Source organism: Dipteris shenzhenensis, chromosome 14 (genome assembly GCF_047967505.1).
Source record: "Dipteris shenzhenensis isolate YYH24624 ecotype China chromosome 14, Dip_SZ_1.0, whole genome shotgun sequence".
In the NCBI taxonomy this organism is placed as follows: Eukaryota; Viridiplantae; Streptophyta; class Polypodiopsida; order Gleicheniales; family Dipteridaceae; genus Dipteris; species Dipteris shenzhenensis.
The window spans coordinates 41515760-41533641 of NC_141609.1; the positions used below are offsets into that span (position 1 = coordinate 41515760).

The window sequence follows — 17882 nt, forward strand, 5'->3', positions numbered from 1 at the left end:
GTGACCCACCACTAGATGCCTAGGAACCTCTGGTCATGGAGGTACACAATATTCGTGTATGTGAGGTGGAGTTGACTCGCTTCGCCGAGGAGCAAGCCCACTTCACCCAAGGGCAGGCTCGTGCCACGAGCATGCTCGTGTCATTCAGGAGCAAGATGGCCTCATCTAGGGGCTCGGGCTCAAATAGGACATCTTTCTGCTCCGACAAGAGGTCAGCCATCAATGGAGCCCTAGGGAGTACCCCAGTGGTCAAGGCACGGATTGCGAGCATGCAATTTGTAATCAAGGAGACATCCAGATGGGTAGATGTGGCCAAACGGGAACCTACGAAGGCAAACGTTTCAGCCACTTTGATGGAGCAGCAACAGAGAGTCAGTAAGGCTCTCAACATTAGAGTTTGTGGCATTCCACGCATCGAGGCTACAACGATGAGCGATGCGATTGCATTTGTGGCCACTACTCTTGGGGTAGTTGAGCACAGGAGAGGGCATGGCGGGTGGGAGAGACCCCACTCGAGAGCAGCTCCTTATCATACGATTCTATGATGCTCATGCACGACTCTCAGCTTTACGACGTAGATCAGTCTTATGGGACCAGCCATCGATATCCATGGATGAGGATCTCAACCCCTTACAAGTTGGATCAGGCCCGCAAAGATGGGAAGTGGGTGGTAGTTCGAGATAGACAACTCCTTACATGCCTCCATCGGGCATTTGCACCTCCTCCCACATAGGGAGGCAGGGTCTATGAGACTCAGCCTACCGAGACCCTGTCTTGTACCATTTGGAAGTGTAATGGTACCTTATGGTCAGAACCAGGGAACTTCTCGAAATCGTATACAAGTCGTGACATAGTCTTTAATATAGAGACACATCAGAGTCCAGAGCACCCACTACCAGTAGTCAGCGGGTACACATGGGAGTCTGCTTACAGAGATGTGATGAGGGACACAGGGGGAGTATAAAGATTAGTAGTAGTAGTAGTTCTTTACAGGTCTGCCCTTTTGGGGACCATCTCAACAGAGTATAGAGATACACACTCCAGGTTTCTCTAGATCCGGGTCACACACAGACAACCGGGATTTGTTCGTTGCAGTATGCGACTTCCCCCCCGAGACCTCCCACTTTGCTCGAGATGTCCGAGAAGAGACGGAGACATCACCATATGCAGCTAGATTTAGATGCTCGTTTGGGAGAGACTAAAATGAAATCATTTAGACTTCATAAGCAGTTGTAGCTTGAATGAAGAGATTTTGGACTACTTTTTGATTAGCCTTCTCTTTTAGTGCTAGGCTTCGTCATGGCTGAGTTTGCCCTTCGCCTCCGGAGTGCCGACAGAAACTCAGTACGAAGACTTTGTATAAATGGATGCTTAAGTATGTGTCGGTGTGTGGATTTGTATGTGTTAGAGCATACTTTTATACTATGGTCTACACCCACTGTTGGGCGCTGATGACGTCAGTGGGGATGTCATAGTATCTAGTCTGTGCTATGCGTGATGGAGTTTATGGTTTCCAATCTTATGAATGACTATCGTGAGATTGAAATTGCACTATGTTGTGTTTTTAGAGGATGAGTTTGGGAATGTTTTTGGATTCATCTAGGTACATCACCATATGCAGCTCTCTACCAGGACATTGTCGACTTGTCTTCCTGGTTGGGGACTTCAATGCGAGGATAGGGGCCCGTCAGGTACCACTTCTCGACTTCATAGACAATTCTATTTTACTGCCAAACATTGATCTTGAGGACGCCTGCGAGTTTCAGATAATAGACGAGCTCCGGTCACATCTTACGGGCAGGCTCTGTTAGATCTAGGTAGGATGCATGATCTTATTATTTATAATGGTCTTGTTAGATGGCCCTCCTCAGGTGGTTTTACCTGCTTCCCATATGGAGGGGGCACTAGTGTTGTTGATTACATCATGGGATCCCTTTTCTTCGGCTCTCGTATCACTGATTTCACTTTCGCACCCTCTCCTCCCGGAGCCGATCACACATACCTCTTCTTTAGTATCTCTACACCCCATCACACAGTACCTTCCACTCCATAGATCACGCACACCACTTTTCATGACATACATTTCGACGACAGCCTCTCGTCTATTTATTCAGCTTGCCTTTACATACTTCTCACGTATATTGACTTTATACCCTTACTGGAGGACTGAGCTGCTTTGGTCACCCGCTCACTACATGAGGCTGCCCTTCACGCTTTCCCTCACACTATTGGCTCCACGCGTCCACCACCATCTAGGATCGTCCCTTATAATAGCTGGTACGATAATGAGTGCAAGGCCTTAAGCCGTCAACTCAGATTCGAAACCAAAAACCACCTCCTGAACGAACCAGAGACGCTATGCGAGTATCGATGATTGGTACTTAGGAAGAAGCTAGACTTCATCTGCCGAAACGAGGAGGAACTACTGAATATTTTGTTTAGTAACAACTCTAAGGACTTTTGGCGGAGATTTCTAGCGGGGCGGTCCCCTTCACCACTCACTGACACTCAAGTCTAGCATAATTATGTATGCACGCTTTATGACATCCCAAATCAGCCAGCTCTTGGCCTCTCACACATACCCCGCCCCACATCCTGCACGCTCTTCACCAGGGGGGGTGTGGAGGATGCCGTGATGAAACTTCATAATGGCCGAGCGAAAGATTATGAGGGCCTATGCACTGAATTCATTGCATATGGGATTAATCTCCTAGCCCCGATCTTAGCAAAGCTCTTTAATGAACCTGTTTACACCTAAGTGTGAGAATGTGATCCATGGTTCCATGATCACGTATGGGTGAGATAGTGTTAACAGTCCAAGTGCGTGGGAACCCAGAGGAGGGGAAATGGGCTGTTTGCAGAGATGTCAAAGTCATCGTAAGGGAAAGGCCAGCAAGGGAGGAAAGGGATGATAGGGATGCAAGAGACACGTGACGGTGTTAGACTGACATGATTGTGCCATAGAGCAGAGTAAAAGATAGCTGTATTGAACTTTAATGGCACTCTTTGGTCAGATCCGGAACGATTTTCAGAGACACACACCGATAGAGGCATCATTTTCTACACGGAGACGCACAAGAGTCTAGAGAGGGTGCTGTCTGTAGTAACAGGGTACAGATGGGAATCAGCCTATAGGAAGGCACTGAGGAGAGACACTGGGGTCTGAGGCTCTAGGGTGTAGCTGTCCTCTTCAAATCACATCTACAGCTGCTCATATTTGCAATGCATAGAGAAGAACATGCATGGCACATGTGGGTCCGGTTGCAGCCACAAGATGCAAGGGCTATTTTCATTGCAGTATGCTACTTGTCCTCCAAATACATCATCATATGCCCGTGAGGTCGTCACCACAGAGGGGCACAACCCATATGAGACGATATATTATGACATTATGGAGTTCTCTAGGCAAGGGGAGATCCTCTTGTTAGGTGATTTCAATTCACGAATGGGAAGTAGACAAGTCAGTTTGTTTGACTTCGGAGGCGCCCCTATTAGAGTGTCAGAGATTGACCCAATAGAGCTTTGGTATAGTGAGACACTCAGAGGATGCGCAGGTCACAGGCTATGGCCATCACCCACTAGAGGTGGGAGCAGTGCATGACTTGATCATATATAATGGCCTTCTCAGATGGCCGTCATCTGGGGGGCTCACTTGCTTTCCACATGGAGTGGGGATGAGCACAGTGGGTTATCTGATGGGCTCTCCACTTCTTGTGACACAGTTACATGACCTCACGGTCCCTTCCCTACCACTTGGTGTTGGCATTTAGCATATCCACCATCGCGCAGTAATAGGACGGGACCACCTGTACCCAGATACACTTTGGCCATGCTCTGGATGTAGTGTATATGGGACACCTGTCACGCGAGCTACCGATCCACTTGGGAGATGACACACTTTTCACATGTCTAAGATGGTCCAGGATGCCAATACCAGGTCCTTTCCGCAACTCGCTTTGCAGCTTGTTCTCCACATGGGAAAATGCCCTAGAATCCATGGTTTGATGACGAGTGCCGAGGGATGAGATTTCATCTCACACGGGAGAAGGCTTTGAAACATCTGAGGAACTAGAGACACAGTGTACCTACTAGCGCCTGACACAGTGTAAGAGGCGGGCTTTCCTATCACACAGGATGGATGAGGTGATCTGATCTTTTCGAGGAGGTGACTCCACCTTTGCTTGGGGACTCTTCTCTGAGGGAAAGCAACCTATTCCCGTTATAGACCCTGATGTTTGGCACACTTATGCGACATCCCTCTATGATGTCACTTCTCAGACACAACCGTACATTTCTTTCCTCTGCTTGGAGTACCACCACCATTGTGCAGATACACAAAGTAGGAGACCCCATGGACACTGGGAATTATGGTACCCTCATGATTGGTCATACATAGGCCAAGATATATGGGTCAGTACTAGAGAGAGAGAGATCAGCTTCTATATGGAGACACATGGGCAAAGGGCATTGGAACTCGGAGGCCGCATTCCACCCTTGATCACATCTTCACCTTGCATGCAATCTTCGAGGAGGCGAGGTGGCGATCCTAGAAATTCTATGCATGTTTTGTAGACTTTTGGAAGGCCCTCGATACAATCCCACGATTTTGCATGATCAGATGACTTCAAGAGATGCAATTCCAGGAGACATGATACTATCTTCCTCAGCAGTGGGCGTACAGTGGCACTTAGAGACACTCGAGGTTTTGTGGAGAGAGATTTGACAGTCAACCTTGGGAAGACTAAGGTTATGATTTTCAACACCTCACGTGCAATCATCACCGACACACCTTCACTTACCGAGGGGAGCCAGTGGAGATTGTACAGTCATACACTTACGTAAGAGTAGTCTTTACAGGTCTAGTCTTCACTATGACTCACGCAGCTAGGGCATGACTTACGCAAGGGTAGGGAGCTCTAGCTCAACTAGAGAGATTATGCTTTCAAGCGCATTTCTAGGACCCCCCAACGAAGGGATGGCTATTCGACACACTAGTGAGACCGACGGCCATGTATGCAACACCCTTCTAGGGGGGTGATCTATTAGCGAGTGAGTGGTGGTGCTCAAGAGGTTGCAGGTGATGATGGGCTCGAGAATGATCCGGAGCAAACCCTCTGTCCCCCACCAGGTCATACAAGCAGAGTTCGTCATGACACCCCTCCAGGTTGATGCCATCTTCCAAACAGTCACCTACCTCCACAAGGTTTGGGCTTTACCTAGAGGGAGACTATCGAGATTGGCACTAGAGTTGTCTACGCATATCCAAGTGGTTTTGCAGCCAGGACATTTAGATGGATCGTCTCCGCTCCTTTCAGTACAGCTTAGATGCTCCAGATCACCTGATTCCACCGTATCATACAGTTGGACCTACTTTATCTCCACACATCGCGGACGGGGGGGGGGGACTAGGAGCTCCTCACCAAATCTAATTCTGTCCTGACCATTTTCTTAGAGTATCAGTGGGATGGAGTGATTATGAGACCCCAATACCTGGAGGACAGAGAGTCTCACATGTCATGAGGATCGATGTCACGGGGATGTGAATTTCTAATTTTTAGGAATTTACGGTAATTGACCTGGCCTCAAACTGATTAAATCTGTAAAAGACACTTCAGTGCAATTAATTCCATGGGCCAAGGCAAAGGATCTGAGGGTAGAGAGGGGTAAAAATCCAGTGACTTACGGGGCAAGCAAAGGCAGCTATTCTTGGCTCAAGTGGATTGGGGGCTAAGCCAAGGCTGGTTCAGCTCCCTCTCAGATCAGAATCTCGTTTTTCTTGCTTCCCAGCTATCCACACCCCTTTTGGGAGCCAATTTGTCAGATTTGCCATCACCTAGGAGCCCTGCCAGGTCCCAGACAGCAAAATCGCACTTCCCAGGCGCTGCCACAGGAATTCGCACCTCATTAGGACCTTCCCGGGGAGCTGGTTTCTAAGAGATAAAGAAATATCGAAAGGGGCGCTAAGTTTAGGGCCAATCTGGTGTCCGGTGCAAGATGGGGACGATCTAGCTCTGGGGTATTGTGTTCCAAGTTGATTTGGATTGCTGCGGGGAAAGTTCTAAGTGGCTGTAAATTAAGTATTTGCTGATTTTGATTTGCTCACTTCCCTTTGGAGATCTCGAAGGCCGGTTACATTGGTTCCGTTACTGGGATATCACCATCTTCTTCAAGAGGGTGAGCCCGTGGTTCTGTTTGGGTTAGGACAGCAAATACTAGTTGCTGTAATACATTTGCAGCCAAAAGAATTTTTCAGCCATGGCACATAGCACGGATGCTGAGGAGAAATCCGAGTCTTTGGGTTATACTGCATGCATGGTGGGAGGAAGATGATGAACAGCCTGTTCAATCGGAGCATGCCACTGAGGGTTCTCGCATGAAGAGGAAGCCGTTGAGGAGCCAAATGCAGATGAACAATTCAAGGCACAGTTGCAGGGAACCGCTCAGACTTTTGCACAGCTATGCAAGATCCACGCTTTGCAGAGTTGGTGAATGCCCCTTTGAACCCTGAGGAGAAGAAGAAGAAGAATAAGACTCCATAACCTGGCGCAATGCCTCCTGCATCAGGTATGGGTGGATATCACCTGAGCTTTCCATTTTTCGGGTCGGGACATCAGACTTTCCCACAGGTTACTTCGAAGGAGGTTCAATGTTTCAGGCGATGGTTGGACAATCTGAGAAAGACATGGGGATGCCTGGAAATTTACCTCATGGATTTCAGCCTTGCATGCAAGGCTATCAGGGACAGATGTTCGGAGGTATGCCGGGTGTGATGCCTAACATGATGTATGGTAACGTTGGGATGCAGCCAGGGATGCAGATTGCTATGCCCGGTATGATGGGAAATTTTTCAAGAATGCCTGGAATGAATGCAATGGGACTAGGAATGGTCAATCCTGCTGTGAATAGTGGATAGAGTGTCACAAATCTTGGTAATATGATGGAGTCCCCATATTTACAGCCACTTGCCTATGATAATCTCACACCCAAGGGGAAGCAGAACGACTATAAAGAGGGTGGTTCAGCTGTAAAATTTGACACTTTCAGCGGGAGTCAAGACGGGTTGAAAGCTCTTACTTTTTATTCAGCAGTTTGATGCAGCATTCTCAGGTGGGAATTTTACAGAGTCATCAAAAATTCAAAAAGCTGCCACTTTCTTGAAGGGAAATGCTTTGCAATGGTGGACAAATCTTTTTTTGCAAGGGAGAGCACCCACCACATGGGTGGAGTTTAAGTAGGTCTTCTTAGTTACGTGGTTGACCACTACATTTGAAGTTGACATCATGATGGCTTGGCATAAGTTGGATGTAGAGAATTGCCGCAAGTTGGAAGAATATAACGAGAAATTTTGGGAAGCCGTGTTGCCAATTAGTTCCCATCGGCATGTTCCATTGTCTGAGTAGGTAGAGAAGTATTGTTGTGGATTGCCGAAGGAAACTCAAGACTTTTGCACAAAGTCCAAGGTTTCTAACATGTCTCAGTTGATCGAGAATGCCAATACAGCTTATGGTTTGCTATAGGGCAGGACCAGTGGTTTTAAGGGCAGCAAGAGAGAAGAGTTCAAAAGGAGAGAAGAGTTTGAAAGGAAGAAGTTCAAACAGAAGGACAGATTTGGTAGACCCTCCAGAGCTACTTTGGTTGTAGGACAGCGGTGTGTTCTCAGGTCACGGCCTACTAGATTGATGGAAGAGGAGAAATAGGTCCTTAGAGAGCAGAACAAATGTTTCTACTGCAGGGAAGAGGGCCATCAGGTGCATGAATGCCCGCACAAAAAGAAAAGACAGCATCCCTCAGAGGATAGAGATGAACAGAAGGTGGAACCCAAAGTTGATCAGAAGAGCAAGAAGCAAAAGCCATCTGCTGGCCCTATGCCTGGTGACCTGATTACTGATAAGAAACAGGAAGATGACATGGAGCTTTTAGAGCTTGGGGAAAAGTTCGTGATCAGACCGCTCTATTCTTCTTTGACCCAGGTGCTAAAGCAAAATTTATTTCTCCTGAGTTAGCAGGTAAGCTGGGTATACGCCCAGAAGAGATGGGTTCACTTGCGCAAGCAGACATGGCTGCTACATGGCTGAGTACATCCATCACTTCGATCTTTGGGCAGCTCTGTCTTCATATCTAGAGCTATGTTGATATCGAAGAATTTTACATTATGACTTTGAATGGTGGTGACGTACTTTTGGGGATTCCATGGTGTTATCGTCTTCGGGCTATTGTTTGATACTTTCAATAAAAAAGTTACCCTAACTCATAGGAGGAAGACGCATGTGCTTGATGTAAAACTCAAAGGAGAGTTCATTTTGTAGGCCATCCTCTGGTGGTTCTAGTGATGCCCTATAGGCCATGGTATGTGCCTTGTAGGCATAAATAAAGACACTTAGTGTTAGTGTCTTTTAGGCCACATAGGACACTTAGTCCTATGTGACACCTAGGACACTTAGTCCTAGGTCTAGGTACTTGTACCTTGTACTCCTTTGTTTTTGGTTTATCTAAGTTTGACGTGGCGGGTGTTCTTCTGTGACCCTTTGCTATCTGCACTCTCTCTCTCATTCGACCCTTCAGTGGTATCAGAGCAGGATCTTCTTCCTGCGCACCCTTTCCATACAGATCGTACTAGTTGCCCGTACACCTGCCGTACAGTGCTGTACCTGCTCCCAAGCACCCTTTCCATACAAATCGTACTAGTTGCCCGTACACCTGCTGTATTGTGCTGTACTTGCTCCATCGTTCAACAGATCTGTTATCCTGCGCCATTTCTCTGTACAGTTCGTACAATAGTACAGACACGTACGGATACCGTACATTTCCTGCAGCTGCTGTTCCAGGGACTTCCAAGAGTTTTTTCATCGGCAACTTCACAGGCGTCTGTCCACAACACTTAGCAGATCTCCATCAGCTAGTTTAGGCCTTGTACGGCTGTCTTTTCACTTCGGGCTACTTCTACAGTAGATCGCGATCTGTCTAGGACACTCTTCAGGGATTTCCAGTAGCTACATCGTTAGCTCAAAGCCTTTTGAGGCAGTTCCAGCCATCCTGTAGCTGCTCCTTCACCTCGACTTGCTGCTGCTGCTCTGCTAGAGACTCTATCTCTATCGCAGGTACTTCTACTGGCTAGGCAACCAACTGGATACAATTTTTCAGCTCGCAATCTGCACTAGGCTCTATTTCGAGGCACCTCCAAGTGGCAAATGCTCATCTATAGTAGGCGCCTACTCCACGCGAGTTATTTAGGAGCCTCTCTAGAGTTGTCCAATTTGCTCTCTACAGGATCCTACAGCCTCCCCTTTGCTGAACCTACTACATTGTGACAATATTTGACTGTCAACTCCTAATTTCCAACAGGAAAATTTAGGGCTTTTGACATCTGGACCTTCAACCTGTCAATACAATATTTTGGACAAGGTTGACGACTGAAATCTTTCCAAAAATTGAAGTTTTCAATGAATTTCAGGTTCAGGACTGTCACATTGTGCCACGTCATCACTCAGGTCAACAAAATTTGGGGCTTTTGTGTTGGGAGCTCAATTTCAGCTAGTGTTTGGGAAAGTAAATCATACTTTTGCAGTTTAAAGCCTTGAGGCTATACATTGGGTCAGATTTGCATACATTGGGTCACATTTGCAAAAATTTCAGCAAAATTTGGGGCTTTTTCTGTATTTGCCCTCAATAAATTTGGGGCTTTTGCCAGATTTACTGTTTTTGCAGTGAACATTGCCTGCCAGAGTCACATTTGGGTCAGATCTGCATTTGCCCTTTGATTTGGGTCAGAAATTTGCAGATATTTGTTGTCATTTTTGGACAGCCAGCTTTTTGCAGTGATAGCCTTGAGGCTTTTGGGGTTTCAAGTCTTTTTCAGGGTATCACATTTGCTATGGCTGGGAACAATCAAGATTTATTTGGAGTTCTTCGTGAAGATGATAAGTTGGATGGCACCAACTATCCGATGTGGTCTTATTTCATGAAACATATTCTTGTTGCAAAGCATTTGTGGAATATTGTTTCTGGGGCTGATCTGAGGCTAGCCAATGCTACAGTGGTTGCTTCTACCGCTAGTCCTTCTGCAGGGGGTACTACTTCTGATGCCTCTTCCTCTAGCACTCCTGCTGCTGCTCTTCCAACTCAAGAACAGTCAAGATGGGATGCAAGAGATGCAAATGCACATTCATGCATTGCTTTATCATGCAAGAGAATCATTATTCCACACATCCGGTCTTGCAGGACAGCAAAGGATGCTTGGGATAAATTGGCTTCTCTCTATCAGATTCGCAATGAAGCTCGTGTTGCATATTTGAGAAGGCAATTACAGGATGTCAGCATGAATGAAGGTGACTCTATGTATGCATACCTGACAAAGGTCAAGGACCTCATGGAATAGCTTGCCAACATTGATGAGGTGGTGCCAAATTCACAGCTTGTCAGTATCACATTGAATGGACTGCCAGATACATATCAAGGGTTCGCTACAACCCTTCGATTAGTAGCCATGGGTAATCCAGACCACTATTCTTTTGATGAGATTCAACCAATAGCAAGTAGCTTTGAGAGGGCTTTCTACATAGAAAGAAAGGCCTTATACCAAAGATCATCCACTAGCAAGGAAATGCACAATGCCATGTCAGTTTGTCTGTGAGAAGTGCGCCATTCTCGATTGGTTTTTCATTGGTTTCTCCTTGAATAGTAAAGCATTTGGGCTCAAATTTGAACTAGAGCTAGCTCATAGGGTCACCGAACTATTCCTAGGAGAAATTGACGAAATATGACTCTACACACAAAATTATGCAAAAGTTCACTGATTGAAGAAGCTATTGGCACGGGCGACTGGAGGAATATTTCACTAATTTCTTGGACATGGGAATTCACCTACTAAGTCTATTCTATAGCTCAAAGAATTTTGGAAATGGTTGCCTACAGTGGGAGAAAAAGTTCTTGGAAATTCTACTCAAAAGAGGAAAAATTTGAGAAGAAGAGAGTGTGAGGAAGAAGATGATAATGTGGCTAGAGGAAGCCTTCACTTTCACACATGAGAGTTTTTGGGTCTCTTGCATATGTTCATGTACCATCTCAGCTGAGACATAAGCTTGATGACAAGGCAATCAAATGCATATTTATTGGTTACAGCCAGGAGAGCAGAGGGTATCGGTTATATCAACCAAATACTGGGAAGATTATTGTCAGTGGAGATGTAATCTTTGCGGAACATTCAGCTTCTCCTCTTGTGGACTGCAAAGCAAAGCCAGATGTTGACATGTTTGATGCCTTTGAATCTTGGTTACCTCTGCCATCATCAGAAGAGGATTTTGACCAGCAGCATGAGCCTCCTGCAGGCCCTCCATTAAGCAATAATCAGCCATAACCTCATGCTGATTTGCAGGTTTCTCTTCCGGCACAAAATGATCCCACTATTCATGATGCAGTCATTGAAGAAAGAGCTGTCAATAGACAGCAAAGGCAAGTTCCCAGATGGCTTCTTGATACATTGAGGGACAGCAAACAAGATCAGCCTTTTGCTGCCCAGACAAGATCAGGGAATAGATAGCATGGTCACTTTCTTGAGTTTGCACTCCTTGCTACAGCTTGCAATGAAGAGCCTCTGTGCCATAAAGATGCTTTTGATAGCAAAGAGTGGATGGATGCAATGAGAGCTGAGTTACAATCTAGTGCCAAAAATGACACATGGGAATTAGTAGATCTCCCTCCCGGCAAGCATGCCATTGGAATGCGGTGGGTCTACAAATTAAAAAGGAAATCTGATGGCAGCATAGATCGATACAAAGCCCGTCTTGTTGCAAAAGGGTATGCCCAACAACAAGGCATTGACTTTGAGGAGACATTTGCTCCCACATCCAGGATTACTACCATTAGATGTGTCATTGCCATTGCAGCCCATTATCATTGGCAAGTGCACCAGCTTGACATCAAAACTGCTTTTCTTCATGGGGATCTGCAGGAAGAAGTCTATGTCACACAACCTCCTGGCTTTGAGGTTGTTAATTCTGAAAATAAGTTATGCCGGCTTAGTAAAGCCCTTTATGGTTTGAAGCAGGCACCCAGGGCATGGCATGCCAAAATTCATGCACACTTACTATCCTTTGGTTTTCAGAATAGTGCCACAGAACCCACTCTTTATGTCCGTGGGAGTGGATCTACTTTTTTAGTGCTGATTTTATATGTGGATGATATGCTCATCACGGGCCCAGATACTCAGCAAAGTGCAGCTTTCAAGGCTGATTTGCAGCAGATTTTTTACATGTCAGACATGGGACGGCTCCATTATTATTTGGGCATTCAGTTTGCTCATGTTGAGGGGGGTATCATGATGTCTCAGTCCAAGTATATTGGACAGCTCCTTGATTGTTTTCAGTTTGAGGATTGCAAGCCAATCTCTACTCTAGTGGACCCTGGCTTCAAATTCTGAGCTCATGATGGGAGGCCACCATGCGATATCACTCTTTATCAGCAGGCTGTTGGATGCCTTATTTATTTATGTCACACCAGACCTGACTTGCAGTATGCAGTATCTTAGCTCAGCAGATTCATGCACATGCCGAGTTCACAGCATTGGTAGGTAGTGAAGAGAGTCTTTAGATATCTCAGAGGCACTCAGGATTTAGCCCTCTTCTATGGTGATCAGGGTTCACTTACCATGCATGCTTACACGGATAGTGACTGGGCAGGATGTTCCGACACCAGAGTGTCACATACTGGCAATTGTTTTTTGCTTGGCAATTCATGTATCTCTTGGCTCAGCAAGAAGCAACCAACAGTTGCCACGTCTAGCTGTGAGGCTGAGTACAGGGCAGCTTTCACCGCTACAGTAGAGTGTGTTTGGCTTCGACAGTTACTTACAGATCTTGGTATTCGCCATACATCCTCCACTATTGTCTACACTGACAGCCAGAGTGCTTTGGCCATTGCGCGTAACCCAGTGTTTCATGCACGTACCAAGCATATTGAAGTTCACTATCATTATGTTCGGGAGCGGTTGTCAGCAGGAGACATAGAGTTGTCCTATCTTCCCACAGAGGACAACATAGCAGATATGTTTACAAAGGCACTTACTTGTGCCAAGTTCAAAGTCTTTCGACAGGCTTTACACTTGGTTCCCTTTGTTACATGATCTGACATCCTTGTACATTCATAGGTGGCTATATCCTTTTGGATGAACATGTGCCACCATGACTAGAAAATACTAGGTATTCTGAGACGTTTCTAGAGTACTTCAGCCCATCCCATGGAGGGGGGTTTGTAGGCCATCCTCTGGTGGTTCTAGTGATGCCCTATAGGCCATGGTATGTGCCTTGTAGGCATAAATAAAGACACTTATAGTGTTAGTGTCTTTTAGGCCACATAGGACACTTAGTCCTATGTGACACCTAGGACACTTAGTCCTAGGTCTAGGTACTTGTACCTTGTACTCCTTTGTTTTTGGTTTATATAAGTTTGACGTGACGGGTGTTCTTCTGTGACCCTTTGCCATCTGCACTCTCTCTCTCATTTGACCCTTCACATTTTGGTTGTATCTGCTTCTGCAATTACTTCAGTAATGAAAAAGCATCTTTCTGTGCCTTTGATTTTTGCAAAAGAAAAAGAGAGAGAAGATGATCATCAGCTGCCTCTTTTTGGTATGGATAAAGAGCAGACATATTTCTTATTTCAGTTTCAAGATTGTTTTTCTGAGCCTTTACCGCGTCCTTTTGGTGCAGAAGAAGGATGGATCTTGGCGGATGTGCATCGACTACCGAGCACTTAACAAGATCACGGTGCAGAACATGTTTTTCATTCCATGGATTGATGACATTCTCAACACTTGAGGGGTCTTTCATTTTCATCCACATTGATTTGAAAGAGCGGGTATCATCAGATCCGCATTCGATCAGAAGATGTGTACAAGACGGCTTTTAGGACCACTTTTGGGCTTTATGAGTATCTTGCCATGCCATGGGTTAACTAATGCTCAGGTCGGAGTGATGGATGTACTTAGCTCTGTAGTAACCGTGTCTGCTTGCACAAGTGAACCCATCTCCTTTGGGTGTATACCCAGCTTACCTGCTAACTCAGGAGAAATAAAGTTTGCCTTGGCACCTGGGTCAAAGAAGGATAGAGTTGTCTGATCATGAACTTTGCCCCAAGCTCTACAAAGCTCCGTGTCATCTTCTTGTTTCTTATCAGTAATCATGTCAAGCATATGCGCTGGGCCAATTTTTTGTCTATGTTTCATTTTCAGATTGTGCATGTTCCTGGAAACAAGAATGTGGTTGCAGATCTCGTCTTTAGAAGGGCATTGCGGGATGTAGTATCCAAGAAACCATAGGTTTCTGCTGTTTCTATTGCCTATCATGATGAATTGGATGCCATGAAGAGCAATATGCTACAGATGATGACTTTGTACGGATATATGATCGGTTGTCTGAGGGACATAGAAATGATTATTATGCTTTTCGTGATGGTTTTCTGTTGATGCATGGCCGTTTGTGTGTCACAAAGCAGTTGAGGGCCAAGGTAATGGCTGAAAGTCATATTCCGCCTTATGCATGACACAAAGGAATAGACGCAACTTTGAAGGCTGTTGAGCACTTCTTTTACTGGCCAGCTTTGCGACGTGACATTGAGGCGCATGTCAGGACATGCATCACCTGTCAGAAAGTGAATTATGACAGGCAGAAAACTCCTGGACTGTTACAGCCACTCCCCATTCTAGATAGACCCGTGGCAAAGCATTGCTATGGACTTCATTTTTTATCTTCGTCGTACACCGTCAGGTCATGATGGTATCTGGACCATTATTTGAAGGTTCAATAAATAGGTTCATTTTATTCCGGTGCGGAAGAAAATTTCAGCAACCTAGATTGCAAAGTTTTTCATGTCTCATGTTTTCAAATACCACGGAATGCCACAGTCTATCATTAGTGACAGGGACCTGCGGATGACAAGCTTATTCTGGAGAGGATTCTTTGAAAATATGGGGACCACGCTGAATTTCTCATCCTCGTTTCATCCACAGTCTGATGGGCAATCTGAAGAGGCCAATGGCACCGACCTTGATCGCTTGAAGTCCTATGTTTCGGAGCACAAGGCAAAATGGGAGCAATATTTGCTGCGCATGGAGTTTGCCTATAACAACACGGTTCATACTTCTACAGGAAAGGCTCCTTTCAAGATTGTAGAAGGATACAGGAAAGTTTCGCCCATTCTGCACACCAAAGATAAAATCTTTGAAGCTGATAAGTTAGTGGAAAACTTGGATGAAGCTTATAGGAAAATCAAGATCGCTCTCCAGAGATCTCAGGATGAGCAAAAGAGGCTTTGGTCAATAGAATAACATGTGTGTTAAGCATTGATGCAAAAGTGTGGAAAGTAATCTATGATGGCAAAGGGAAGCCCACAATTGGCATCTTTCCATGCAAATATCTTGGGCTTGGTAGGTCTATGCACAGTGGGTCATTTTGCCTAATGAAGAGAGTTCTGCTTTGGGGTTGCATCTTATCTTCGGCTCTCTCTTCCTCATCAGAGTCGACTCCCTGGGCTATGCTCTCTTTTTGACATTTAGATAGCATATTGAATACTTGAGCTGCAAGCCTTCGTGTGGCAAATGTATAGAAGTTTCTTTTACTTGTAGTTGGTATTAGCAAACCTGGCAGGATAATGTGAGCGAGGAGCAGCTGTTCATTCGGTTGAGCATTTGAGTTTGGTAGTTTCGTAGCGATGGAATCAACTAAAGGGAAATAATCTTCTATCCTTACAATTGAATACTCGATTGCTCTCATAGAACAAGGCCTATGGTAGGTAGCATCAGGCAGGGAGAAACGATCTTCTTATACACAGGGAGCTGGTAAGCTAGCCTTAATGGGATGCAAAGAATGAGCATACCCCAAGACTACTTGTGAGAGCATTGGGTGATTGCTATGCAAGCCATCTAGACTGTGGTAAAAATACTGAAATAAGCTAGTATGGCTGTTTGGTGCTAAGAAAAAGCATGCTAAGTCCATGATCAAGCAAGAGATCTACAGTCTAAAGATGGGTGACGGTCAAGAATTGGGAGTTCATCCTAGTTGACTACCAACAATAGTGAAGCAGCTTTAAGAATTGAAGGCTAAGGTTCAAGAGGAAGAGTTGAAGTCCATCTTGCTTGTGAACTTGCTAGGCATCTACGTCGATAGAGTTAGGAACCTCTGGTTTACTCATGAATGGATTCTCGTGAGTTAGTAAATGCTCTAATTGATGAACATTGTCTTGTCAGACTAAGTGTAGGTAACTCGTGTGATATTGATCAAGCTTACCTAGCTGGTAAGGTACCAAGGTGAATTTTAAAGACAAGTTATTTGCTCCTTTGTGGTTGAGCTGAATGTGTGCCTAGATGCGAATTCACATCCATTGTAGGATTGGCGCTCGATAAAGGTAGACGTAATCTTGCCCTTCTCTTTTGTAACGGAAACCTCTTCTTTGGTTAACAAGTATTACATTTTAAATGTGTTGTTTGAAAAAGATCCCCAAAATTTGGGGAGAGCCCTAAAAGCTTTCCATAATTTCATCCCCCTTCGGCCTTCTTGAAGGAGACAAATGGGGGTTAAGGGTGGGAATGGAGTGAAAAATGGGGGCTCTCCGAAGTCTGTTTTTGATGTGCACTAGCGCACATCAAAATGGGGCTCTGAAGAGGCCCTAATTTTATCCCCCTTCGCCCTTCCTTAGGGAGACAAATGGGAGTTAAGGGTGGGAATGGAGCGAGTTCTCTTCTTCTCATGCTCTCAGGTCTTTCATATTGATACTTGAGCCGTAGGTATTCTTGTGGCACGGTTTACCTTACTGGAGATCTTCGTTTGATTTGTGAATGCATCTTTATGGCGGCTGGGATCTGATTACAGAGTTTAGGCTGGTGTTAATAGGTGCAGTTATTCCCTGTAGCTAAAGAAGGCCTTCTCTAAAAGTAGAAAACTGAAATATTTTAGCAGGATAAGGCCTCCCTCTTTCTTTCTTTGTAAAACTTATCACATGTTATCTCCTTTATAAAATCTACTGCTGGTGTTGGATGGTGGGGTATGGATGTAAGGAAATAATAGCACTTTCATATTTCTTTTACATGATGTGTTTAGTCTTTTTCTTAGATCCATGTAAGCACTTTCATATTTCTTTTACATGATATGTGTGGTCTTTTTCTTAGAGCCATGTAGATTTATGGATGATAACGTTATAAATTTTATTGCTATTTCGCCTTAAGTTTTTTTGTTGTCAAGACATTCTTTAAACTTTATGTGTTATAATTATTGGTTGGTACTTCGAATATATTTCTAGATTATTTTGATGGTTGAACTATAATTAACTTATTTATGGAGGTCATTACATTTAGCCTTCTCATGGAAGCTTCCTTCTCCTCGAGGAAAAATCTTGATATGCTAACATAGATTCATGGGTGAACAGGAATATGAAGAGCTATCTCAAGGGCATGCAAAGGAACCAACCTTAGCTAAAAGGGTATGTACAATATATGGTCTGAAGACAACCACGAATCTTGCCTTTGAACCTTGCAAGGACCAATAGATGATTGTCATTCGTACATAATGCGATTTCAAAATCTCTTCTTGAATCATATAATATGCTGTGTACTTTGCAAGTATTGAGTCAAGTGTTTTGTGGTAGGTGATTGCTTGCCTTGATGTGAGATCAAATGATAAGGGAGATCTTGTTGTTACTAAAGGTGATCAATATGATGTTCGAGAGCAAAATGAAGAACATGAGGTTAGCTTCAAAATGTTAAAAGATTGATTGTATACAAGGAAACAATATTTGAACTTTGAATAATGATTAGTTTTATCTTCTTTCCTTATCTCTTAAAACGACTTAGTATAACGAAGAATGTATGAAAATGTAATACTTTTATGAGGGCATCT

General features: G+C 44.7%; 1 protein-coding gene across 2 annotated transcripts in view; it reads left to right on the forward strand.

Moving 5' to 3' along the window:
* AT-HF (HIS HF) overlaps window positions 1–17882 on the forward strand; it is a 111777-nt gene that overhangs the window by 47070 nt on the left and 46825 nt on the right. For both annotated transcript variants that reach the window (XM_087384484.1, XM_087384485.1), the window contains exons 8-9: window positions 17413–17466; window positions 17632–17730. In XM_087384484.1, coding sequence (XP_087240610.1) covers window positions 17413–17466; window positions 17632–17730 — 153 coding nt within the window. The remainder of the gene's footprint in view (window positions 1–17412; window positions 17467–17631; window positions 17731–17882) is intronic.